The 25609-nt window shown below is 46.7% G+C and overlaps 1 protein-coding gene across 4 annotated transcripts in view; it reads left to right on the top strand.

Moving 5' to 3' along the window:
- The window catches only part of PNLDC1 (PARN like ribonuclease domain containing exonuclease 1), a 1498562-nt gene that overhangs the window by 99760 nt on the left and 1373193 nt on the right, over positions 1-25609 (top strand). For all 4 annotated transcript variants that reach the window (XR_011281806.1, XM_069628834.1, XM_069628833.1 and 1 more), the window contains exons 2-3: positions 17729-17825; positions 18107-18161. Coding sequence is in view for 3 of the 4 variants with exons in the window: in XM_069628834.1 (XP_069484935.1) it covers positions 17729-17825; positions 18107-18161 (152 nt within the window). In the remaining variant the exon portion in view is untranslated. The remainder of the gene's footprint in view (positions 1-17728; positions 17826-18106; positions 18162-25609) is intronic.

The following is a 25609-nucleotide window of genomic DNA, read 5'->3' as shown; positions in this document are numbered from 1 at the left end:
GATATTCGTATCTCCAGCTTCGATGCTTCGGAAAAAACATTCTTGGCAGAGGGCGCTGTGCACGAGGTTGTGGCATTGATTTCCCTCGAGGGCCACCATGGTGTGTCAACATGACCAGTAGTATAAATAGCTTGTGCCCGTTGGCTTCAGTTCCGGTTTGCCGATAGCTTCACTTCGAGATAACGGCGCTCTTCGTTTTTTCCCTCAAGGACAAATTTCTTCTATTCGACCCATTCTACCCCTAAATAGGGGTTTAAGAAATGTCACAACTGTGGGGCAAAAATGTCCATCACAGACCCTCACCGCGACTGCCTTTGGTGTTTGGGCCCCGACCATCGTACCGACGACTGCGGCTCCTGTCAGTCTATGATTGAAAAATCTCTCCGCGAATGCAAATGTAAATTGGCGGTGGGGCGGGAAGCTTTGAAGGGCTCTTCGAAGAAATGTAAAAAATCTGGTGAGTCCAAAGTCTCTACTCGCCATAAATACTCGAAGAGGTCTCGATTGAGGATTCGGTCGAGACAGTCTTCGTCGTCTTCTAGTAAGAAGGCGAAGAAGAGACGCCACAGGTCTCCTTCTTCAGACACCTCCACAGAGGTTATACGATGCCCTACTAGGTCGGATTCCCTCAGTAAGTGAAATGCTTTTAGGGTGGAAATAATGCGAATCTTTTAGAACGCGGCCTCGACCCCATCAAAAGAGCCTTGCAAAAGTCAGACCCTGGCCGCTCCCCTGGACGATGCAGGAAGGTCAAACTACTTATCGGAGCGTCATTCTCGACCTGATTCTAAGGCGTTGAAGGTTTCGACCCAAGAGTCGAGTTGGTCCCCGATTTCGGCATAAAAAACATAAGCCGTCGAAACACTCAGCGTTTCCATTGGCGCCAATCGCTTTGACGCCGAAGTCAAAGGGCAAAGTTACTCCTGTATCGTCTTGTATAAAACACGATCCCTTAACATACGATTTGTTAATTTCCTTTTTTAATTTTTTTTTTTACTTCTGTATCGAACAAATCATCGACGGTATCTTCTATTCCCTAGAGGCAAATTCTGGTAGGGGAAAAAAACATATGAACCACTACCGAAGTCTGATATGTTTAGGTCAATGTCTTCTATCTTTGAAAAGGAAAGTTCCTCGGAGGAAGATGTTTCTCCTCTGGGAATCGGGTCTGGTTCTAGAAATGTACCTGAACTATTTATTGACCCTGAGTCAAGGATGAAAGATCTTTGCGACTCCCTCGTCTCTGCTAGTGGTATTGCTACTTCACGATAGTTGGAGTGTCCTCAACCTGACCCTTCAGAACATGTAGACTTAGGGTACTGGAACCTCATAAACAGGGTCACTGACTTTATGGGTTGGAGTAGGGCCTCACCAACCTTCAAGCAGGGTGACATGACAAACATCCTGGATCAGGGTCCACAAAAAGACCAAGTTCTACCTTTTACATAGGGCTCTCCAAAGGAAAGTAGAAGTTAACTTGGAGACTCCAGAATCTGGGTCAGCCTTGAATAGGAATTTTTCCAGAAAATACAAGGCATTAACCAGTGACCCTGATCATCTCAGGAAATACCCTACGCCTGAGAGTTTGGTGGTTCAGGCGGCAACTTCTACTAGACAGTCAGCCTATCCCTGTATTCCCCCAGATAGAGGATGAAAGAGTGGACGCTTGGGCTCGCAAGTTGTTTACCTCGGGCAGTATGGCCCTAAAGTCTGCTAATGTTACATGTACCCTGGCCAGGTTTACTGATACCCTGTGATACTGTGTCAAGATGGAAGCTGACCATATTCCAGAAGGCCAGGAAAGGCAAGGCTTTCTGAATATAGTCACGGATGGCAAGGAGGCGATGGGAGAGTGTCTCCAAACAGGGCTGGATATTGCTGACAGTATTAGCAGATCCATGGCTGCAAGCACGGTACTGTGCAGATTTGCGTGGTGGAGAAAGTCAGGGTTTGCACCGGATGTGCAGGCCAGGCTTCTCAACATGCCTTTCGACGGCTCAAGGTTGTTCGGCAGCAAGGCAGATGAGAGCTTGGAGAAGCTGCAGACCTCCAAGGTGGCGGCCCTTAGCGCCTCAATTTGGCAACCTCAGCAACCTTATTCAGGCTCATCTTCTTGGAGAGGTCATCCTTTTTGTTACTATTCCTCATTTGGTAGAGGACATGCCGCACAGAAAGGACAAAGCGAATTCCCTCGTGGTGGACGGAGAAAGGGTGCTAGATCAGCCCCAGCAGCAGCAGTAACTGTCCCCTCAGCCTCTGCTACAGCCGCCTCTAAGCCACTCTGAGACCTTGACCCACAAGACCCTGGTGGGAGGCAGAATCTCTCACCATCTGAACGAATGGCGGGGCATTTCTTCAGATGCTTGGGCACTGGAAACAGTAGCTCAAGGTTACTGCCTTCCTTTTCTAATAAGGCCTCAGGATCATCCACCGGGAACCAACTCTGTCAAAATTCCAGATTTGCTCCTTGTGCAGGAATTTTTAACCCTGCTAGAGAAGGGTGCAATAGAACATGTACCTGTATCGGAGAGGAACAAGGGTTGGCATTCCCCCTACTTTCTGATTCCCAAGAAGGACGGAGTATTGAGATCGATCTTGGACTTAAGAAATTTGAACAGATTCCTCAGGAAAGACAAGTTCAAGATGGTTACCCTTTCTCAGATCCTTCAGGCTCTCCAAATTTCAGATTGGTTGGTATCATTGGACCTTTAGGATGCTTACTTTCATGTGGCAATCCATCTCAAACACAAAGTACCTGAGGTTCGCGGTTGCTGGTTCTCACTATCCGATTCAAGTTCTGCCATTCGGGCTGACATCCGCTCTAGGGTTTTCAACAAACTGATGGAGGTTGTGGCAGCGAGTCTCAGGAGAGGGGGAATTCACGTCTACCTACCTGGACGATTGGTTGATTAGAGCTTGTTCACCCGAACAAGCCCAGGAACATCTCAGAAAGACCTGCCACTCCCTACACAGACTGGGCTTCCCCCTCAATTACAAGAAGTCCCATATGATAGCATTCCAAAAATTCCAATTCATGGCAGCGGTCTTGGACACTTCCTCTGGGAAAGCCTTGCCTACCGAGGTGAGAGCTCAACACATTCAGAAGATGGTTCCAAAATTCCAGAATGCCCAACATTTATTTCATTTATTTTATTCAGATTTGTAGAGCGCACGTCAGCCCGGGGGCATCGTGGCGCTTGTTGCAGACATATCTTGGTTACAAAAAATACAATACAAATAAAGCAATATTAACAAGGAATACATTATTTACAGTGGGAAATATGGTATTTGTACAGTAGCAATGCAGTATATTTACATGGATTCGCAGGGGTCACATTAATGTGCAAGGAAAGAGGTCTTCAGTTTCCTACGAAAGATCGGGAGGGAGTTTTCCACTCTGTCTGTAGGGAGAGCGTTCCAGGTCTTGGCGGCAATGTAGGGGAAGTTTAGGCCACCAGCTCTGGCTTTTTTGATGCGTGGGATGCAGAGTAGGTTGTTGTATTGCGTCCTAGTCGGACGTGTGGAGGAGGGTTTGGAGATGGTCTCTGATAGGACAGGGCGGAGTGAGAGAGGCATTTGTGGGTGAGGGTGAGGATTTTGAGTGTGATCCGTTCTTTAACCGGGAGCCATTGGGCTGAATGTCTGGCATGGGAGATATACTCTCTTCTTGGGATGCTGAGAGCGGCCCGGAGCGCATTGTTCTGTGTGACTTGGAGTCTTAGGTTTTTTGCTGATGTACCCGCTAGGAGGGCATTGCAATAGTCCAGTTTGGTTCCAATGGATGCTCTGGCTATGGAGAGGCAGTTGGATTTGGAGAGGTAAGGATTGATGGCGTTTGAGTTTAGTGGTATGGGCAGATGAGGAGGTGATGGCGCTGACTTGTCTGTTCATGGATAGAGAGGAGTCTATGTATACTCCCAGAGTCTTTACAGCTGTGGAGACGGGGATGATGGAGTTGTCAATGGAGAAGTTGGCGTACAGTATGTCCAGTTTGTCTAGGGTGCTCTGTTGACCCAGTATCATGATTTCCGTCTTGTCTCCATTTAGGCAGAGGCCGTTTACTGCCATCCAGGCCTGGATGATGGCGTAGATCAAGTGGAGTGCCTTTGCGTCGTCGTGGTATGAACCTGAGAGTGGTAGAAGTACTTGTGTGTTGTCCGCGTAGTTCGTGTATGTAATGGCGTAGGAGTCGAGTTTTTCTAAAAGAGGTTTAGTGAACGGGTTGTAGAGTGTGGGGGCAGTGCAAGAACCTTGAGGGACTCCGCAGTGGATTGTCGTGGGAGTGGCGTTGGCGATGTCCGAGAAGACTTTCATGGCTCTACCCTCTAGGAAGGAGGTGACCCATAGAGCTGATTCTTTAGAGAAGTTGGCAGAGTGTGTGAGGTGTGAGGTGAGGGTCTTATGATGAACTAGATCGAAAGCGGCCTTGAGGTCTAGCAGGAGCAAAAGAGCTGGCTTGCCCTTGTCCATGATTTGGGTGATCTGATTTTTTTTAGGTCCACCAAGGCTGTTTCTGTGCCGTGTCCTTTCCAGAAGCCCGATTGCCTTGTTCCAAGGATGGAGTGTGTTTCCAGAAAGTGCTGGATTTGGCAATGTGCAGCTTTGTCCAGTAATTTCAGGAGGAATGGCACTGTGGTTATTGGTCTGTAGTTGTTGGGTTGTATGGGGTCGAGGGCAGGTTTTTTTTTTTTTAGGAGGGGCAGGACCCAAGCCTCTTTCAGGCTAGCAGGGATAATGCCTGTTTTTAAAAGATGCATTGATGAAAGCCGCAAAGAGCGGCACAAAGCAATCTGCGCAGTCTTTGACGAGTTTAGGTGGGCAGATATCGCCTTTGCAGGGGGAGGGTTTGAGATGTTTTAGTAGATTGATAACTTCTGCTTCAGTGACGTCCCTGAAAGTGAAGTCGGGTATGGTGGGTTTGGACATGGAGGGTGAGGCGTTAGAAAGCTTGGTACCTGTCTGTTTAGGTAATGCTTTGCAATGGTCTTTGATTTCCTTTTGGAGAAGGTCAATTTTGTGTAGCATGGCCATTTGAATGCTGGCACACCGCGCTTCATCTTTGATTATTTCATCTGGGGTATTTGGGGATGGGGGGAGGAAATGAGCTCGTTGAAGATGGCGAAGATCTTTTTAGTGTGCGATTTGGCATTGGAGATTCGTGCATTGAATGCATTGGCTTTAGCAGCAGTGATGGCTGTTTTGTATTGCTTGGAGATTAAGTTGAACTCCTTTTTGGTGCTGTTGCATGGATTGGATTGCCAGCTTTTTAGAGCTGCTCTTTTGTGGGATCGCATTGAGTTCAGTTCTTCAGTGAACCAGGAGTTGGTGTGTAGTGATTTCTTTTCTTTTTTCCATTCGAGTGGTGCTATTTCATTGATAGCTTTAGTGATGTCATCTTTGTAGATGTCTGCCAGAATATTGGGGTCATTTCCGAAAGGGGGTGCTAGTTTGGGGGTGTTGAGGTATGGGCGCAGGTTGTCCTCTTTGAGTTTTTTAGAGCTTCTGACTTGTGCCGCGATAGCAAGGGTCAGAGTTTTGTGATTTTTGGTGATAGGGATCGAGAATTTGATGCAGTTGTGGTCGGTCCATGTCAATGATGAGATAGAGGTGATAGTGGAGAGACAATTATGGTCTGCAACCCAGTCTAGAATACGGCCTTTGGCGTGAGTGGGAGTTTCTACTTTTTGGGTGAAGCCTAGGTCATTAAGTTCTTTGGAGAGAGCAGATTTGTCTTTTAGCATCATTAAATCCCAGGTTGAGGTCTCCTAGGAGAAGGGCTTTGGTGGAGCTTTTGATATTATTGCTGAGGATGTGGATGATGCTTTCCTGAGAGTCAGGGGTGGGGGCTGGGGGGCGATATAGTAGGTGAATGTTGATGGTGCTGTTGGGTGACAGTGTGAGTTTGGTCGATAAGAGGTCAGAGTTGTTGGTCGAGGAGTGGCTAACAAGTCGGAGCTGAAGATTCTCCTTGTAGATGAAGGCTACTCCGCCTCCTATTCGTTCAGGTCTGTCTTATCTGAGTATGGTGAAGCCAGGTGGTAGTGCAAGAGTGACGGCTGGGCCTGATGCTTCATGTAACCATGTTTCTGTGATGGCTAGTAGGTCAATGTTGTTGTTAGTTATGAGGTCATGAATATCAGATGTGTGAGCTGGGAGGGATCGAACATTGAGGAGGGCACATTTGATGTGAGGTGTGATTGTGGAGGTGTGGGTGGTAGACTCGACTGATGTGTTATGATGTGGGGTGTGGTTTGGTTAGTGTGTGGTTGTTTGTGGGTGAGAGGGTGTTCAGTGTGAGGGATGTGTTTGGAGAGGATACGGGAGCTCAGTCTGTAGTTTGAGTTCAATGGGTGGGGGTTGTGTGCTGAATGTTGTGGTCTGTGTGCAAGGTCTGAGTCTATCCAGTCTGTACATTCTAGCGGTGCAGGGAGCAGGAGGTGTGTTAGTAGGATGTGAATGAGTTTGTGAGGTATCGGGGGCAGCGGGTTGTGTTGGATTGGGGGGTGGGCTGTGTGGCAGGAGTGCGAATTGAGGGCGGATTGATGTGTAGGGTTGGTGAGCAGTGAGTGTAGCAAGGAGAGTGAGCAGTGTGGTGGTGGTGGTGGCAGCGAGCTTGCAGATGGCTATAGGCATGATTGTGTGCTAGGTGGGGCGCAGGAAGATAGCAGGTGGTCAATAAGCGACCATAAGGCACAACTAGATTGCAGGGTGGTCAATAAGCGACCATAAGGCACAACAAAATGCAGGGTGGTCAATAAGCGACCATAAGGCACAACAAAAATGCAGGGTGGTCAATAAGCGACCATAAGGCACAACAAAAATGCAGGGTGGTCAATAAGCGACCATAAGGCATAACTAGATTGCAGGGTGGTCAATAAGAGACCATAAGGCACAACTAGATTGCAGGGTGGTCAATAAGCGACCATAAGGCACAACAAAAATGCAGGGTGGTCAATAAGCGACCATACGGTACAACTAGATTGCAGGGTGGTCAATAAGCGACCATAAGGCACAACAAAATGCAGGGTGGTCAATAAGCGACCATAAGGCACAACAACAATGCAGGCTGGTCAATAAGCGACCATAAGGCACAACTAGATTTCAGGCTGGTCAAGAAGCGACCATAAGGCACAACTAGATTGCAGGCTGGTCAAGAAGCGACCATAAGGCACAACTAGATTGCAGGGTGGTCAATAAGCGACCATAAGGCACAACAAAATGCAGGGTGGTCAATAAGCGACCATAAAGCACAACAAAAATGCAGACTGGTCAATAAGCGACCATAAGGCACAGCTAGTTTGCACAGTGGTCAATGAGCGAACATAAGGCACTAGCCGTTGTAATTGCAGTATGGGGGGTCACCTAGATTCGAATATTCACAATGAGGGCTTAATTGGCATTTTTAAAACATATCTATGAAAACACTAGGCCACCTGAATTGGCATATTTCAGACAGTTGCCATTGTTCGTCTATATACGTGCGTCGCAGCGAGATTAGATGCAGCATGCAGACAGAGGTGTTGAGCAGCATGAGGGTATACTTAGCAGGTAAGTTAGTTTAGAGCAGATTCTAAGTATGTAAACAATGCCGTTTAGCAGTTTGGTGGCAGCGAGTACGTAGTCAGTGACTATGTAGATTGGCTCCTGCAGGTGATGAGGGGCAGCCCCAGCGGGTGGCAGGTATACCAGTAAGGTAATGATAGGGGTCGGGAATGGCGCAGGAATGCCGGGTTAGATAAGATGAGCACTGAATGCGGTCAGAGAACATTAGGGCTTAGGGTAGTTTCTAGTGGAATGGAGTAGGTCTGAGCTTCTTACCGCTTGATTGGTAGGTAGCAGGAGAGATCAGGGTATTTGTATGCAAACGAGCAGGGGTTCTGGCCCTTGGCACTGTCAGCACTGGACAGTCACAGGACAGTTGCTGACCTTACCCTCAGGGCCTTTCCAGGAAGGGCCGGCACACGCCTGCCAGCTTCTGATGGGCTCCAGATGTAGCTGCAATGCCCAATTGCTATCAGGCATCCATGTGGAGGGAGGGCTGGTGATGGTAAACAATGAGGGAGACCCGGGCCGCCATCTTTGAAAGTGAAAACACCTCGTGTCTTTCAATGGTGGCACAGGGTGCTGCTACAAGTTGCTTTAGGCAGCACAACTCGTGTGCATCACAGAGGATTTCAAATTATATGCTTTTGATTTGTGGTATATTTACATCTTCCGGCCTTCGATTTTTTTTTTTTATTTTTATTTTTTTTGAGGTTTTCCTCATTTTCCAGGTTCCAAAAACCCTGATTGAGCATGAGATCCCTTCAATGTGCTCTCAGGACTCAATGGTCCCAATTTTCAGGGAATATGTCGGATCACCTGCAGGTTCTGAGCAGAGTTGCTCAAGACCTAGTTTGGTGGGCTTGCGAAGACAATATTCTCAAGGGAGAATCTTTTTGGCAACCATGGCCAGAGATAACAGTAGTGATACACCTCACTCACGGGGTGGGGAGCCTACACCAACGATCTGACAATCAGTGGTCGTTGATCTCCATCAGAGTCCAAACTACACATCAACCTTTTGGAGCGGAGGGCAATCAGATTAGCGCTGAAGGTCTTTCTGCCTGCTCTATGGGGAAAGAATGTCCTGATAATGATGCACAACACAGTGGCCATGTACTACCTCAACAAGAGAGGGGGGCATAGGGTCACTACCACTGTGCAGAGAGGCAATGCAGCTCTGGTTCTGGGCAATACAAGAAGGAATCTCTTTGTCGGCAGTTCCCTAGTTTGGTAAGCCTTTTCCATTCTTTCAGGTACCTCTTGACTAGTCTTCTGGGAAACTAACTGAGGTAAAAAATAAATATTTGGGCCCAAGAAGACCATTCATGACTGAAATTCCCCAAAGTTTAAACGTGCTGCAAGGTCCTGCAGCATGTGTTAGCTACGAATCCGCCAGTTTTCTGGTGCCTTGGGCTCTCCTAGGATCCTATCCGTTCTTTCTGCCATTTCTTCTCCTGCATATTCCCTTTTACCACTTGGCTGTACTGACTGGGTTTGGGCGCCCACAGGAACATTAGCTTCTCGTATCGCCCCAATTATCCCTTCATTGGCTGTGTAAGAGTCTGGTACCTTTGGGAGTAATTGCAGGAGAATAGGGAAAAGGGGGCAGACAACGCCCTTAAGGTCTGTTTTAATTGACCGAAGATTGGTGAGCAAGAGCTTCTCCTTCTGAAGTTTTTGCCTACTTTTAGTACTCATTGCCAGGACTTCAGATAAACGGCTGCCACTCCTGTGGCAAGCCGGGGAAGGCGATTGTGGGGAGAAATCTGCCCTGCTCATGACATGCTGTGTACAAGCAGTCCTTGCCCCGGGACCAGAGGCACTTACAGGGGTTGTGGGCAAATCTATGCCCTTATCCCTGCTAGGCATGGTCTGTGACATTATGCCAGATGTCCCACTAGAGCAAAAAAGATTTACAAAACCTCACGAAGAGTGAGGCAAAATGCAGTTAAAACAGGAAGTGTTAAGTGTGCTTAACCACCGTAGCTGCACTTAACTTGTCCAGACACGGAGTACCACGCTGTGTGGATGGGCACCAGAAGGCAACAAGAGGCTGCCGGAGCTCCCACTAAAAAGGGCTGTAGGGCAAGCCCCCTAAGTGCAGCTCACAGAACTCAGATGACCCAAGTGGTTGTTCAGTTCTCTAGCACCGGCACCAATATTGATACCGGCAGAGTGAGAACCGCTACTTGGCTGGGAAGTAGAGACTGCAAGCTCGCAGGGTGCAAAGGAGGGGTGCAAAGGATGTAGCCCGCAATAATCCTCACTGTCCTCACATGGCGTTCGTGCAGTCCTGCAGTTCCCCAAGTCTCGCAGCTGAACTCTGTCACGTCTGAGCTCAATTGCACTCCTCGACGCTGCGCGAGGTTAGAGGAAGGCACCATACACTAGAAGAAGGCTGCGTCAGGCTGCACAGCCTTAGGCGGCCGCCTCTGACAGCAGCAGCTCCGTTTTAGGACCTATTGGGGTAGTTTGGGCTGCTGGGGTGGGTCTTTCTCGTTCTGCTTGTCATTTTGTTTGTAGACTCTGGGAAAAATGGCAAGCAATGTTGCTTGGACGCATGGAGCTAGACAAAGCAGTAAAGCACAGAAACATTGTGGCACAGGAGGAAGGAGAAAGAATTGTCCACCTTAACTGCCCCCATTCCCCTTAGGGATAGGACTGGCTCTAGGTCCCCAAACCTGGCTGATGGGGAAGGAGTTTGGGAGTCCCTACCCCCACTTGTGGTGCTCTGGACCCCACTGAGTACCAGTTGGTCTGCCCTTGAATAGGTTTCTAGTTCTCATGCTTCTATACCAGACAGAAACATGCTGAGGGATTTTACAGATGGCCACAAGAATCCAACCAGGTTTCAACTTTTAATTTTTCACTTTTTCAATATCTACTTTGGGAAACTTGTTAGTGATCACAGTAAGTGGTTCCCTACTTTTCACCTCGACCTCCATATGGGCGCTCTGCACCCTACTCGCAGGTCCAATCTTCCAGATGTTCCAGGCGCACCGTCTCTCTAGAACCACAAAAGTGATGGGTGGAAGGTTTTGAATGAATCTGAACCACTGTAATTGCTCTGGGCAAACTTCCACGCCACTATTTTTTTTTTTTTTAGACCGTCTGCGCCATTGCAAAAGGGGTCCAGCCATATTCAAATCAGTCGAGTACTGCCACCAATGGGAGCAGCCCTTCCTGAACTGCTAGGCCAGGTCCCCTCATCACGGAAACACAAGCAACCCCAGACATGTTTCGGCCTTGTTGGGCCTCCTCAGTGAGGTGCAGCTTGTTTCCTTATGGTGCAGCAAACAAGGGACCCACGTGTGGGCATACCCTCACACTCTCATTGGGTCTCTGGGCCCACACGTGGGCCCTGTGTCCTGGGCCTAGAGACCCAAGCAACTCCTCACTGATGAGGCCCAATAACGGCAAAACATGTTTGGGGATGCTTGTGGTCTCATGCAGAAGGGATGTGACCATGTAGTTCGGGCTGGACTGCCCCTTTTTTTGGGTGGGACCAAGCCTGATTTACATATTGTCTTTCCCCTTTTGTAATGGCTTGGCAGGCAAAGAATGATGGTCTGTAGGGTTGCCCAGAGCAATGCCAGAGGTTAGGATTAATTCCAAACCTTCCAGCCATCACCTCCTTTGTTTTGCACACACTCTCTACCACTTCTCCACACCACAGTGTGTCTGTCCTTTGTCTCAACTCCTCAGTCTCTCTGCCACTTGTCTCCTCTCCCTGCCACAGTCTCTCTGCCACTTGTCTCCTCTCCTTCATCTCTCTGCCATTTTTCTCCTCTCTTCAGTCTGTCACGTATCTCCTTTCCTCTCTTTGCCACAGTCTCCTTGCTACGTGTCTCCTGTCCTTGCCATCTGCCACTTTTCTCCGCTCCTCACCACACCACAGTCTCTCTTCCACTTTTCACTCGCCTCTTCTCGCTCATCCTCACCCCAACACCCTTCAGCTTTGTCTGATCTGGCTGGGTATTTATATCCCTGCCTCTCCTAGCTACTACTCCATCCTGCTCACATTGGATTTACAAGTCACCTGTCTTGTGGGTCAATTGCTTCTTGGACGTTCCCCCGTTTTTGGAACTGTATAACCAAAGTTTTAAAATGTCTGTTTGACCTGTCCCCCTTTTTTGGTTCTCTGGTGGGATTGTCGCCAGACCAAACAGCTTGTTCATGCTGCTTTGGTTGTCTTCACTGATAAGGTTTCCCGACACTGCTCGTGTATGGTCAGTCTGTTTTTGCAGGTTGGCGTTTGTTTTCTCTCCGGAGTTGGATGTTCTGTGGCATGCTGATTACGATGACAGTTTGCTTCTGCTGCTCAGTTATAGTTTTTTTGGTTTGCTGTCTAAGCCATTCTGGGGCATTTGGTTCTGAAATGGAAACACAATAAACCTGGCCAGAACAGAGGCTGATTGTGGAAGTGGCCGTAGTATCTATGTTAAGCACGTTTGAACATTCTGGGGAGTGAGGGGGATTGGGGTCCCATTCAACTCCCTTGCACGCCTCTGGGATAGGTCAGTACCTCAGAGTATTACCCCAGGTTGATGCCAGTTGGGGGTGAGGGGGGGGGTCTCGGCTCCCTTCTGACAGGATCTGATCCTGACCCTGTCTCGGGGGGCTTATCACCTAGCCTACCTTGTGACTCTGTGCTGGCTCTAGTACACATGGCGTGGGCTGCAGGCATGTGGTTCACAGATGGGGCTGACTGGCCACGAATAGCTTACCTTTCAGTTTCAACCACCTGCCCACCATACTCCCTGCAAGAGTCACCTGCTCCTTTTTGCAACCCACTCTCCCTAACAATGGTCCACCGAGTGCTCTGCCTCTAGTGGAAAAAGGGTAGGGTTCAGAAATCGGAGGTGGGCACAAAGTTGTAACTTTTTCAACATCTGACATCTTTATTAAAGTAAAAGGGATTGGATGAAGACCTTTCTGTACCTATTCAAAAGAGTTTCCCCTACCTAGGAAACTAAAACTAAAGATCAGTCTGTCTTGTCAAAATGATGCTAATCATCCTTTGTGTCCAAAGGGTATCTGACCCTCGCACTATAAATGAACAATTAAAGGTGAATGGTGAGTGTTTCTGGTTTGATTGAATAACAAGTGTAAGAAAATTAAAATATGAAAATCAAACAAATAGTCTCTGCATCCAGGGACTGGTTCCCTTCCCCTGGATTAATTCAGGTAGGATAGCGATAGTGTCTCTGTCAAATGAGCCTTTAAAAATAAATGAAATGTCTTTTTCTTTATTTAGTCTGTCTTTAGGGTGGAATTGTAATTGTTTATTTGTAAAGCGCTTATACACAAGTGAAGTGCTTCAAAGCGGGAAGGGAACAAAGGAATACAGAGTCATTCTTAGGCCTTGAATTTTCCAAATGATCTAGCAAAAAAAAAATTTACTAGCAGGGTAGGCCTGACGCCATTACTACTAGTGCAAGACAAGGGGGGGGGGAGGGAATGTTTCTTGCTTAATGAGTCTTTCTTCAGGATGGCAAGAAAAAGATGTTTCAATTAACTTTTTAAGAGTAGGTGAAATGTTTCTTAGTGATTTTTCCTTCTGGCAAAAAGTTTAATTCCCCTTCTGGGTCTAGCAGATTCCCTGGTCTACTCTCCTGCCAGGTTTCTCTTCTCAAAAGGACTATCTGCTTGATGGTTCCTTTTATCAGGACTTTCTACAGGGTTCACAACACTTTCTTCCCCTTCTGGGTCCTGTAGAACCCCAGGTGTATTCCTTTGCTAACTATCTCTTCCCAAAAGGATTGTCTGCCTGATGGTTCCTTTCTTCAGGACTTTCTACAATGCTCACTTTCCTTCTTGGTATAAGTTATTCCTCTCAGGCCTTACAAATTCTTATAAATCCCACTAGACCTACAGGGCAAGTTCCTTAGTTTAGATACTCGACCTAAGAGAAATGCGCTTGTCCCAAGGTGAGTGGGGACAACATATTTACTGGTGCTTTTTGTAAAGTGATGCATGTTGCCATAAGCACACTTCATATTTGGTGCAATGCTGTCAAGCGTGCACCTTGAAACTTGTCATTTACTGTAAACAAAATGTGTTTGCAGGAAATGAAAAATACATTTCTAACATCCCCATACTCTCCAACAAGGTTGAGTATCATGCAAACGGTACTCCCCCTCATAAAAACTACTCGCCAATGCTAGTGAGCTATTACATTCTGTGAGCCCTGCCTCTTCACTGCTTAACCCCCGGTAGCTAGTGGCAATTCTTGTTCCAATCGTCTCCAGTTGACCTCTCGTATACGGAGACTTGTACAAATTCTGCCCTTCAACGTCCTCATTAATGTTTACATTATTACGCTTTAGCTTGTGGCAACGCTTGTTCAAATTTTACCAAGATTGAACTCTCATATAAGGCGACTTGTATAATCTTTGCCTTTTAAACTTCTCCTTAATGTTAATCTGCTGCAGATAACATTTACCCCAGCTTTCACATGAGGATTTGTACAAGTTCTGTCTCTTCAATTTACTTGCTTGGCATTCAAAAGCTTCATTTATTGGTCCATATGCTTGTCCACACGCCCCAGGGCCCCAGCACTTGTAGGCACACTCACCAGTGTTTATTGGCGTCTTCGGGCAGTGGCATGCTTCTGCAGCAAATCCTGTAGAGCTTACCCAGCTTCACTGACCCTCATTCAGTTCCAGCATCTGCTCTGCGTTCGTGTGTTGTATGAAGGCACCATGAAGTAAGACACAGACAACCGATTCAGAATTCAAAACAAAACATTTTATTAACTTAAATGTCTGGATCGAAAAAAGCCTAACTTGCCCTACACTAAGGTGGTATTTCCCTACCTAATTGAAACTAAGAAAAATCTGAGTCAAAGAGTTCAACTTGGGAATCTGTCTGTGTCCAAAACCTATACTTGTGCTCACAACTAAATCTGTACATTGTGTAGGGATGTCGGCAAACAAAAAACACTGTTCAACACAGAGCTCTGAGCTCCTTTCAGCTCCCTTCCCCAAGTGTAAAACAGTTCCAACAAAAATGACCTTCCTTGGACTAAAGGCGATAGTCTCAATCAAGACTCAGGGATCCCTTCCCCGAGTTCTAAGCAACACATACAAGGGAACCTTGAGACTGTGTTCTCACTTCACCAAATGTCTCAAATCTCAAAGGTTCCCTTCCCCAAGATTTAGTTTTTTTGTAGCAACACAGTTCAAAAGAAAAGTCTCCTTGTCGTCTTTATTTTCATTTCAAAAGTTCAGTTATTTCGGTTTTCAAATATTTGTTGCTGTAGTTTGTGGCTTTCACACAAGTTAGTATCAATACTCCTTTAACTTTTAAGTTCCACTGTAAACAAGCTTCAGTGTCTTTTGTTATGCATATTTTTTAAAGTTGCCTTCACTTTAGAACTCAGCATAATTTGGTTTTACTTGTTTATTTTTCAGTTATTTTCACTTCATAACTCAGCATATAATGGCTTGCTTATTCTTTAAAGTTACATTAATTTCAGAACAGAAAATTATTTGCTTGGATTTGCGATCCCGTTCCCTTTCTGGATTAAAAATGTCTTAATTTTGTTTGTTGGCAAAGTTTTGATTCAGTTCGGTATTCAATAATTCTGGGTCTCGCTAATGGCTCATTTTCGCTTTATCTGTTCAATATTTGTTTGCTTTGCTTTAATTGTATTGTGCAGTCTTTGGAGACTTTTGAAAACTTGTTTCTTGACCAACGCGACCACTCTGATACAAAGTATTCCTGGCAGTTCGGTAATTGACAATGAAAGGACCCGAGACCTTCTAAAAAAAAAAAAAAAAAGTATTCCTGAATAATGGCGTTCACACACTCTCACACCGGGTTTCTCATTCATCAGAAACTCACTGGTCGCTTTCACAGTTCCTGCTGCAGCACGGATCACACAGCCTTCTACTTTTGATGTCTGGGTTGCAGCTCCTGCCCCTCACACTCCTGTGTTAACCCTTCAACACCATGGAACGAGCACCTTGAGCATAAGGGAAAGAGACAGCCTTCCCTCATGGCTCCATTCCCCCCGTGCAGTCTGCTCTAGGGAGTCCCAGCTCCCACGCCACACTTCAATGGACAGCCTCTCTCTGCAGTCCCCAGAATCTCGGCGTCCTGCTCCAATAAGGTTCCCTGCTGCTTGCACCAGCCTCCTTGCTGCTTGCCCTGTCATGCCTTCTCTTGCAGGGCTGGTGTCCTATTATACACCTGCAGCCCATTGACCGGCTGCAGATGTGAATGTCCAATTAGCCCTGCCTGCCAATAATCAAAGGGACACGCCTGACCCTCAGTTCTTAGCGGGCACCTTCCACCTCCCAGTACCAGAGTGGTAAGAGTATAGTCTTCATCGCTCTTGGTTGCCTCGTCTTCGTCCCAGTACTGTCAAGTGTCAGTTGTGGAGAAATGAGGGGAACTGGCTTATAACCTAGAACAGCCCATGAAGGTTGGGGAAGGGTTGGATTGGTTGTCAATAGGGAAAGGGGGATACCTTGTCTCGCCCAAGGACACCACACTCCCGAAGGACCCTCCACCCAGGTGATCCTCCCTCACTTCTACCTAGGGTCAGGATCCAAGAGCGATGGCCACCTGCATAGAGGATTCAAGGGGTTTAGGAGTGAGAATACCCTCTGGTGAAAGTGAAAGGTTTTTATTGGACTGCCATTAAACCAGCCTTGCTGGTACGCTCACAGCGGTCCCTCTGCAGCGTATGCGGCACCTCCCAGTCTCGTGTCTCTCCTGGTAGGTGGGCTTCCAAGCAGAGTCTGGTAATCGTCTGCTATGTCCTGCACAGTTTATCTTTTCACGTCTGCTTCTGCTGACTGCACCGCTTCCTGCTTCATTCGCCCTGCAGCTAGCTAGCTACTCTCCTGCACAGTAGAGTTCTCTCATGACTAGTCCGCACGTTTGGGTCAAGGTTTCTTTCTTCATTAACTCCTTTTTTAATCTTCCTGGTCTCAGTACTTGAAGCTTTATGGGAGATGAAGTGCATATGAGTTTTAGGCTCTAATGTTTTATTGTTTTAAAAAATGAGGACTCTTGGAAATAGATGTTAAAAGGGTTTCATGTACGTGTGAGGTGTGAGTGGTATCTGATAAGAGTTGATCTTGGTTTTACCTCTGGAAGGAATGGAAAATGACATGCCATCAGGAATCTAGAAATTATAGGGTCCTCTTCACAGAAAAGAGAAGAATACTGTCTCTCTCCTAATGGAGTCACCACATCTCCCTGGCAGCCATCTCCTCCCATGTGATCCTCCTTAATAATACCACCCCCAGAGTCCGGATCCGCTAGCGGCTGCCCTCCCGCCACATGGGGGGAGACTTTAGGCTAGGGGTCAGTGATGACGCCATAGGATTCGTCACATATGCTACTAACTGATCCGAGAAATAAGCAAGGATAGATACCATGCAATCTGGTGTTGGTGAATGATGGATGCGGCAGCCACTTGAAAAATTGGATGTTCTGCACTTAGGAGTTAATGTATATAGACTTCAGTAATGGGAGTTCAGTGCTACCCACCCATTGCCAATTGTAGGAAATGAAGTAGTTGTATAAATAGATGGTAAGGTACTTTTATTTTGGCCCTGTTAAGAACACTTGCATGTAAGCATCTCAACAGCAGAACTGTACTTGCCACCAACTGTATTTCCTCTCAAATACTACGACTCCATCAGTGAAATTAGGGTGTTCCATCACTGCACCACTACAATAACCAGTAGTGCGACATTGAGAACATTTAGCATACTTCAGAGCAGTGATTGGAGTTCTGTCCTTTGCCTTCTGTGAAGACAAAAAAGTGATCTTAGATATCTCCTACCAGGTTGAATTACTGTATTAGCAAATACCTATGGGTGCCAGTAGTTCCATTATTTGTGGTTAGACTTATCATTTCAGTCATTTATATATTGAGTCAATGAAGCCTAATTTTAGATATTAGCCTCTCTTTTAATAGCATGAATTGTTACATTCATGTTGAGAGTGCATTTTATACATGGAAGAGCTTGAGTGTGACAGACTAGAATGTGCTCGAGGCATGTCCATGCTCAGCTGCAATGTTGGAGAATGGTGGTATATTTTCCAAAAAGAGGCAGATGTTAATTTGCGGTTAACTCTGAGCACCCCACCCCCCGTATAACGCAATAACCCTTACGTTTGCCATCTCTCAACTCTGCTGTTATTTATTTTATTTCCTTAGATCTTTTCTGTTTGCGGTTCAATGGATGTTCTACAAGACCAGTGGAAGGAAATGCTCCCGGTCATAGAGGGTCTCATTCGGGGGTGTGACTTTTTGGGTAAGGAAGGGTCAGTGGGTAATGTATCTGCATCCTGAATTTTAACACTTCACGACGTGGGTTCCCTAAACGCCACTCTTACATTTATTTTCAATCCTGATTTACTACACACACCTTTCAGTCCCGGGGCCGATGACACACATTTTAATGAACCCCTTTAATGCTTTAGGCACCCCAACATATCTTGATTGCAAGCCCTTTCATTTTCTATGTTGTTGTGCTCTGCAACTGATTTTTTTAAACTGAGGTGCCCTTTTAATACAATGCAGCCTTTCTTTCAGCATTAGATATGGAGTTTACTGGTCTTCACTCACTTGCACCTGGACAGCAGCCCAGGTAAGAGCTGAAATCATTTGTTATGCTTCTTTTATGTATCATTCTGTCTATCTTCAGAGTTAATGCATTCTGGACCCCTACAGGTTCAGACACAAGGTGATGTTCAGAACGGTAAATGTGTGCCCTTTTGAGGGAATAACCGAATACAGAATAGTCAACGGCTACCCCTCTCATAGAGGTGCACCTATTCTACAGTGAGGATAGCTAACATATAGGCTAATCCAAGGATCACAGGAAGGAAGGCTGTGTCATAAAACAAAGTCTAATTGAGGGATTAACAATTAAGTTAGGTTAAAAAGGCCTAAACAGTGCAAAATATATAGAAATGCAAAAGAAAACCAAAGAAAATAACGGTGGGTTAATAACAACCAAAATACAATTTCCTGTGCTGCTTTATCAATAGCGGCAAGCAATCGTTGTTGACACATTTATTGGGTGTTTCTGGTTCGGTTGACCAATAGAAGACCACAGGTGCTGCGATGAGACCAGGATTGCTGTGGGTATCTAACTGTCGTCAGGACTCAAATGTGGAGTAAGACGGCTGGGATCACCTAAAGCGTTAAAAAGGATGTGTTTTTCGTTAGAAATTGTGATGGTCCGATAGAAGGATTAGGGAGAAAAAGAACACTGTAGAAGAGCAGGTAAATGCTGCTGTCGTTAGTACAAGCACGGAAATTTAGATGTGGCAGTGACTGGCGTCTAAGAAAGAAAGCTTAAGGTTAGGCCAGGATTGGAGTCGAAAATGGGTTATAAATCATGTTAGAGTTGAACAAGGCCTACCTGGCATCTCAGGGTTGTGTCGCAGTGAGATGGCAGATGGAAATTGCTGGGTGGCTCTGATGGTAGAAATGCCAACCGGTTGAAAAATGAACAAGTTTGCACCAAAGTTTGCACCAAATTCGGGCTCCAGGAAAGAATCGCGAGGAAACCTAAAATAAAATCAGGGAAATGGCGGGTTATGCAAAGCTGGCCATGAATGAAGGGGTCCAGTTCTTGCACCCTTTGCAGTGCTCATTCTAAGTGGCAAGTGACCTGTTAATTCAGTTTGTAGGAGAGCAGCTTGTACAAATCAGAGCTTGTGTATAGTAACGGAAGACGTGTGTTCTCGAAGAAAATAAATGGTGAACCAGGTCACTCGTCATAAAACCATTGCCTGTGAGTCTGTTCCAATAGATTTAATCATTCCTCTGTAACAAGGCTGGAACTCAGAACGTTGGTGTCTGAACCCATGTTGTCAGGACTTTGAGTTCTGCAACATCACTTGTTCAACCATTGTTTTCAAAGACCACTCGCCAACCCTAGTCCTTACCTGAAGATCTGTTTTAACATCCATCCAACAAACGTCCTAGTCTACCAAAACAAACGCTGGGTCTGAGAAACCACATACATTGTGTTTCAATCATGGATGACATTGAGCTTCTTGAATCTTATTAGCTCAAAGAACTACTGTTCCTCCGCTAAAGTGCACCTTTTTAAATAGCACATTGACCTAATAGTTACTTATTCTTTGTCAACCAATCCTGCCAGCACCAAGGTTCAATTCTTTGCAGTCACCTTCTGCTTAAAACCCATTCTCAGTGGCCAAATTTGAATTTATGTTGGCAAGAACTCGCCACTACCTGAAACTCAGAGGACCTTCCAGTAGTAGTGGTAACTTCCATCAAGCCCCTTCTTAACAACATTACCTCATTTTCAATCAGCCTTCCAAAAGCCCCAAATCCCCTTTCCAAATGGTCCAGCATGGCTCTGCTAAATTTGTAATCTAAAAGAAGACCCTTGACTCCATCTTTTTCCCCTGAAAGAACCTCACTGTCTCCCAATCACTAACCCAATGCGTTCAAGTATCTCTCTCCCAAACCTCTCCTAAATACAGCACTACATGCCTCTGATAGAATATGCTGAATCTCCAAAAATGGAAAATTCCATGTGATTAGAAAATTGAAGGCTGCATTCCAAAAAGCATGTTTTTCTGCTTTTTCTTTTTTTTACGCCGATTTGGTGAGGCTTTCAATATACACCAATATAATATTTTGGGGGGTTTCACCCTGGCTAACCCAATCATCGTTTAAATCCGAGAGGTAGGATATACCCCCCTGCCACCACCCGCACACTCCCTTTCTTCCCCTGCCCCTCCGCCGCCTTAAACTTTAGTCCATCCCCCCACAAGCAGACACACACACACACACACTTATTCACCCCCTCCCACACTCCCCTCCCTTCCATGCAACAAACTCCTCTCCTCGTCCCACATACTCTGACCTTCCCTTCTCCCTGGCCCCTTGCCCACCTTTCCAAGCTACAAACATGCCCCCAAACATACACACACACACACGCACACTTTCCTTCCTCACCCGTGGCTTCCGTCTTTGGGACTTTGGTGCCAGTCATCCCCTGCACGCACTCCTATGCGGCAGGGTTATGACAGTTTGATTTAGAAAGACTGCTCTGAGCGTCTCGCAGTGGTCTTTCTAAACCAACCTTTCGAATGGATTGTGTCCTCCCACGTATTCCTCATCTTGTGATAATCGTTATCTCCAGCTTTGCTGCTTCGGAAAAAAAAATTCTCGGCAGAGGGCGCTGTGCTCGAGGTCGTGGCGTCGACTGTCCCTCGACGTACTCTGTCGACGTCACCGATGGTATAAGTAGCTCGAGCCGCGCCCGTTGCTACAGTTCCGTTTTTCCGATCGCTTCGCTATCGAGAACGGCGCGCTTCTATTTTCTGTGAAGAAAATGTCATCATCTTCGACACCCAGGACTGGGTTCAAGAAGTGTGCAGATTGTGGATCTAAGATGCCGATTACCGATCCCCACCGGATTTGTCTCTGGTGTCTCGGTTCCAGTCACCGAACCGACGACTGCGGCTCCTGCCAATCGATGACCGAAAAAGCTCTTCGTGAGAGGAGAGGTAAACTGTCGGTGGGGAGGGAGGCCTCAAAAAAGGTTTCTTCAAAAAAACATAAAAAAGCGACCGATTCTAAGGGATCGGATCGCCATAGGCACTCGAAGAGATCACGATCTAGAAGTAGATCGAGACATTCTTCGTCATCGAAAAAAAATGAAGAGGAGACATAGATCTCCATCATCTTCTTCATCAGAGTCGACCGAAGAAATTCGTTGTCCGACTAAATCGGATTCTCCCAGTAAGTGGGAAGAATTCTGCAAAAAGATGATGGAGGTTTTCGAGAATGTGGCCTCGACCCCCTCGAAAGAACCTCAAAAGCCATACCCCTAAGGTCGCTCCGTTGGACGACAAAGGGAAGTCCAAGGCTACTATGGCTAAGACCAGTGGCGTCGAGGAATACAAAAAACCTAGAGTCGACGTAAAACCGTCGCAGAAACCTCGAGAGTCGAGCACCTCTTCGGTGCCGGCCAAGAAACACAAATCGCCGAAGACTTTGACGATGATAATTTCGACACCAAAACCACATGCGTCATCGACGCCATTATAGAAGTCATCTTTGAAAACTTCGAAGACTTCGAAGACACCCTCGAAAACTTCGAGGGATTTGCCATTTCCTTCGAAGCAGATGGAAGAGGAAGATCAGACTTTTTCAAGTCTGTCTGCAATTTATGAAGAGTCTGCTTCAGAAAAAGAAGACGAAGTTACTCCTTTTGGGAGTTACTTATGGGACAAGACAAGTTTCTGAAGAACTTATTGACCAGGAATCCAGAATGAGAGACCTGAGTGATACTCTACATTCTGCCAGTGGAGTTGACACATCCCCAGAATTAGAGTTCGCCAAACCTGATCCTGCAGAGCATGCAGATGCTGGATACAGGTGTCTTATGACCAGGGTAGTTGAATACATGGGTTGGGGTAATACTTCACCCATTTTTTGAACAAGATGACATGACGGATATTATCGTCAAGGGACCTCAGAAGGATCCTGTTCTCCCTTTTCACAGGGCCCTTCAAAGGACTGTGGAGAAAAACTGGGAGAAACCAGAAACCATTGCTGCTGCAGACAGCACTTTTCCAAGAAAGTACAGACCAGCTGGATCGGATCCTGAATATTTGAATAAACATCCGACTCCAGAGAGTTTAGTCATTCAAGCAGCATCCACTTCAAAACAAACTGCTTATCCAACTATCCCTCCAGATAGAGAGGATAAAAAAATTGACGCCTGGGCACGTAACGTTTTCACGTCAGGCAGTATGGCACTTATGTCGGCAAATGTCACCTGTACCCTAGCCAGGTTTACCCATACCCTGTGGGACTGTATTTCGGCGGTGGCTGATCATATTCCGTAAGGCGAGGAAAGGGAAGGCTTCCTGAATATAGTCAGACGGGAAGGACGCAATGGGGGAATGCCTCCAGTCTGGACTGGATACTGCTGATAGTATCAGCAGATCCATGGCTGCAAGCGTTGTGCTACGCAGATTTGCGTGGTTGAGGAAGTCGGGATTTGCAACGGATGTGCAAGCTAGACTCCTCAACATGCCCTTTGATGGCTCGAGGCTCTTTGGCAGAAAGGCTGATGAAAGCCTTGAAAAACTTCAGACCTCGAAAGCGGCAGCTAAATCACTAATCGCCTCTTTGCGCCAGCCTCTAAAACCCTATTCCGGCTCATCTTCCTGGAGGGGTCGTTCTTTTCGATGATACTACTCTTTTGGTAGAGGAAGAGGACAGGCCTCTCAAAGGGGCAAAAGGAACTTCCCTCGGGGAAGAGGTGCAAAATCAGCCTCAGGAGCGGCATCTGTACCCTCAGCCCCTCCTGCAGCCGCCTCCAAAACCCTCTGAGACCTTGTTACACAAAACACCAGTGGGAGGCAGGATCTCTCCATCTGGAGAAATGGCGGGGCATTACCTCAGTAACCTTGGGCTATTGTTTCCAGTGCACAAGCATCTGTCTCCCCTTTCTAAAAAGGCCTCAATCATCCACCGGGAGCCAATTCCATCAAAATTCCGGATCCGCTCCTGTTGCAGGAAATTTTAACCCTGCTAGAGAAAGGTGCCATAGAACTGGTACCTGTAGCGGAGAGGAACAGGGGTTGGTACTCCCCATATTTTCTCATCCCAAAAAGGACGGAGGACTGAGACCCATCTTGGACTTGAGAAACTTGAAACAAGTTCCTCAGGAAGGACAAGTTCAAGATGGTGACTCTTTCTCAGATCCTTCAGGCTCTCCAACTCCAAGATTGGTTGGTATCATTGGACCTTCAGGATGCTTACTTTCATGTGCCAATCCATCAAAAGCACAGAAAGTACCTGAGGTTCGCGATTGGCAATTCTCATTATCAGTTTCGAGTTCTGCCATTCGGGTTGACCTCCGCCCCGAGGGTTTTCACCAAACTGTTGGCGGTTGTGGCAGCAAGTCTCAGGAAAGGAGGTATTCACATATATCCCTACCTGGACGACTGGTTGATCAGAGCAAGTTCTCCAGAACAAGCTCAGGAACATCTTTCGATCACCTGCCACTTCCTCCACAAACTGGGCTTCTCCCTCAATTTCAAGAAGTCCCACATGATACCATCCCAGAAACTCCAGTTTATCGGAGCAGTCTTGGACACTTCATCGGGAAAAGCCTCGCCTCCCGAAGTGAGAGCTCTCCACATCCAGCAGATGGTAACAAAATTCCAGAATGCCCAACGTCTACCGGCCTTCGATTTTCTCAGGTTGCTCGGCCTCATGGCATCCTGCATTTTTCTAGTACCAGAGGCCAGATTGAGAATGAGATCCCTTCAATGGGCTCTCAGAACTCAGTGGTCCCAGTTCTCAGGGAATATGTCGGATCTTCTGCAAGTCCCGAGTGCAGTTGCTCAGGATCTTCTATGGTGGGCTTGCAACGACAACATTCTCAAGGGAGTCTTTTTGGCAACCATGGCCGGAGATAACGGTAGTGACGGACGCCTCACTCACGGGGTGGGGAGCACACACTAACGATCTGACAATCAGCGGTCGTTGGTCTCCATCGGAGTCCAAACTACACATCAACCTATTAGAGCTGAGGGCAATCAGACTAGCTCTGAAGGCCTTTCTGCCCTCTGTACAGGGAAAGAATGGTCCGATAATGGACAACACAGTGGCCATGTACTATCACAACAAGAGAGGAGGAGTAGGGTCACTGCCACTGTGCAGAGAGGCAATGCAGCTATGGTTCTGGGCAATATGAGAAGGAATATGTCGGCAATTCACCTAGCCGTAGAGAAGAACATGGCGGCAGACGCTCTGAGCAGGCAGAGCACGGTCTCTCACGAGTGGGAGCTGGCTCAGGAAGTCCTTCTGGAGATCTTCGCCCTTTGGGGAACCCCTCAAGTGGATCTGTTCGCCACCACGATCAACCGGAAGTGCGATCAGTACTGCTCAAGGGAATTTCCTCAAAGAGGAGCTCTGGGAGACGCATTCATAGTGGAGTGGAAGTTTCCACTACTGTACGTGTTTCCCCCCAGCCCCCGTGATTCCTCAAGTAATCAGGAGGTTGAGAATGTTCAGGAAAACCATGATCCTAATTGCCCCGGATTGGGCCAGGAGGACATGGTACACAGACCTTGTAGACATGTCCATCTGCCCTCCAATACGTCTTCCGCAAAGAGACGATCTTCTCTCGCAAGAGGAAGGTCGGGTTCTCCATCCAGAGGTCAAAACACTCAACCTTCACGCATGGTTTCTGAGAGGTTGAGATACAAGGATTGGGATCTTCTGGATGACGTAATGGAAATCTTGCTTTCGGCCAGAAGACCAGCAACAAAGTCTTTGTACCGATGTCGCTGGAATAGGTTTAGTAACTGGTGCAAAGACAAGGATGTGGACCCTTTTCAGTGTGGCACCCCAAAGGTGCTTTCCTTTCTGCTACATCTAGCTAATCTGGGGCTCCAGATAGGAACAATAAAAGGATACCTTGCTGCGCTATCCATTTTCAAGCGCTCCTCGGAAGAGGTTTCATATGTCAAAATACCGTTAATAGTTCAATTCTTAAAGGGGCTCAGTAATGTATACCCTCCAGTCCCTTTTCATGTACCAGCCTGGGACTTAAATTTAGTATTAAAATTCTTGACTTGCATACCTTTTGAGCCTCTGCACTCATGTCCATTGAGGCTTTTGACTCTAAAAACTGTCCTACTTGTGGCCCTATCATCAGCCCGCATGGTTGGCGCACTTCAGGCTCTCTCATGCAAACCACCATATACTATTTTTTATAAAGATAAGATAGTCCTTAAAGGTAAACCTTCATTTTTGCCAAAAGTAGTCTCGGACTTCCATTTGTCACAAAAAATAGTACTTCCTACGTTTTATCCTCCTCCTCATCTGGGCAAAGAAGAGGAGAGATTACACAGATTAGATCCCAAGAGGGCTCTTAGTTTTTACATATCTAGGATGGCTAAATTGAGACAAGGTGACCAACTGTTTGTGGGTTACACTGGTAAAAAATGAGGCTTATCTGTAACAAAACAGACCATTTCCCGCTGGATCATATTAGCTATAGTTGAATGCTACAGATTAGCGGGA

Source organism: Ambystoma mexicanum, chromosome 12, assembly GCF_040938575.1.
Source record: "Ambystoma mexicanum isolate Mex_15411 chromosome 12, UKY_AmexF1_1, whole genome shotgun sequence".
Lineage (NCBI taxonomy): Eukaryota > Metazoa > Chordata > Amphibia > Caudata > Ambystomatidae > Ambystoma > Ambystoma mexicanum.
This window is presented reverse-complemented; position numbering and strand designations above follow the sequence as displayed.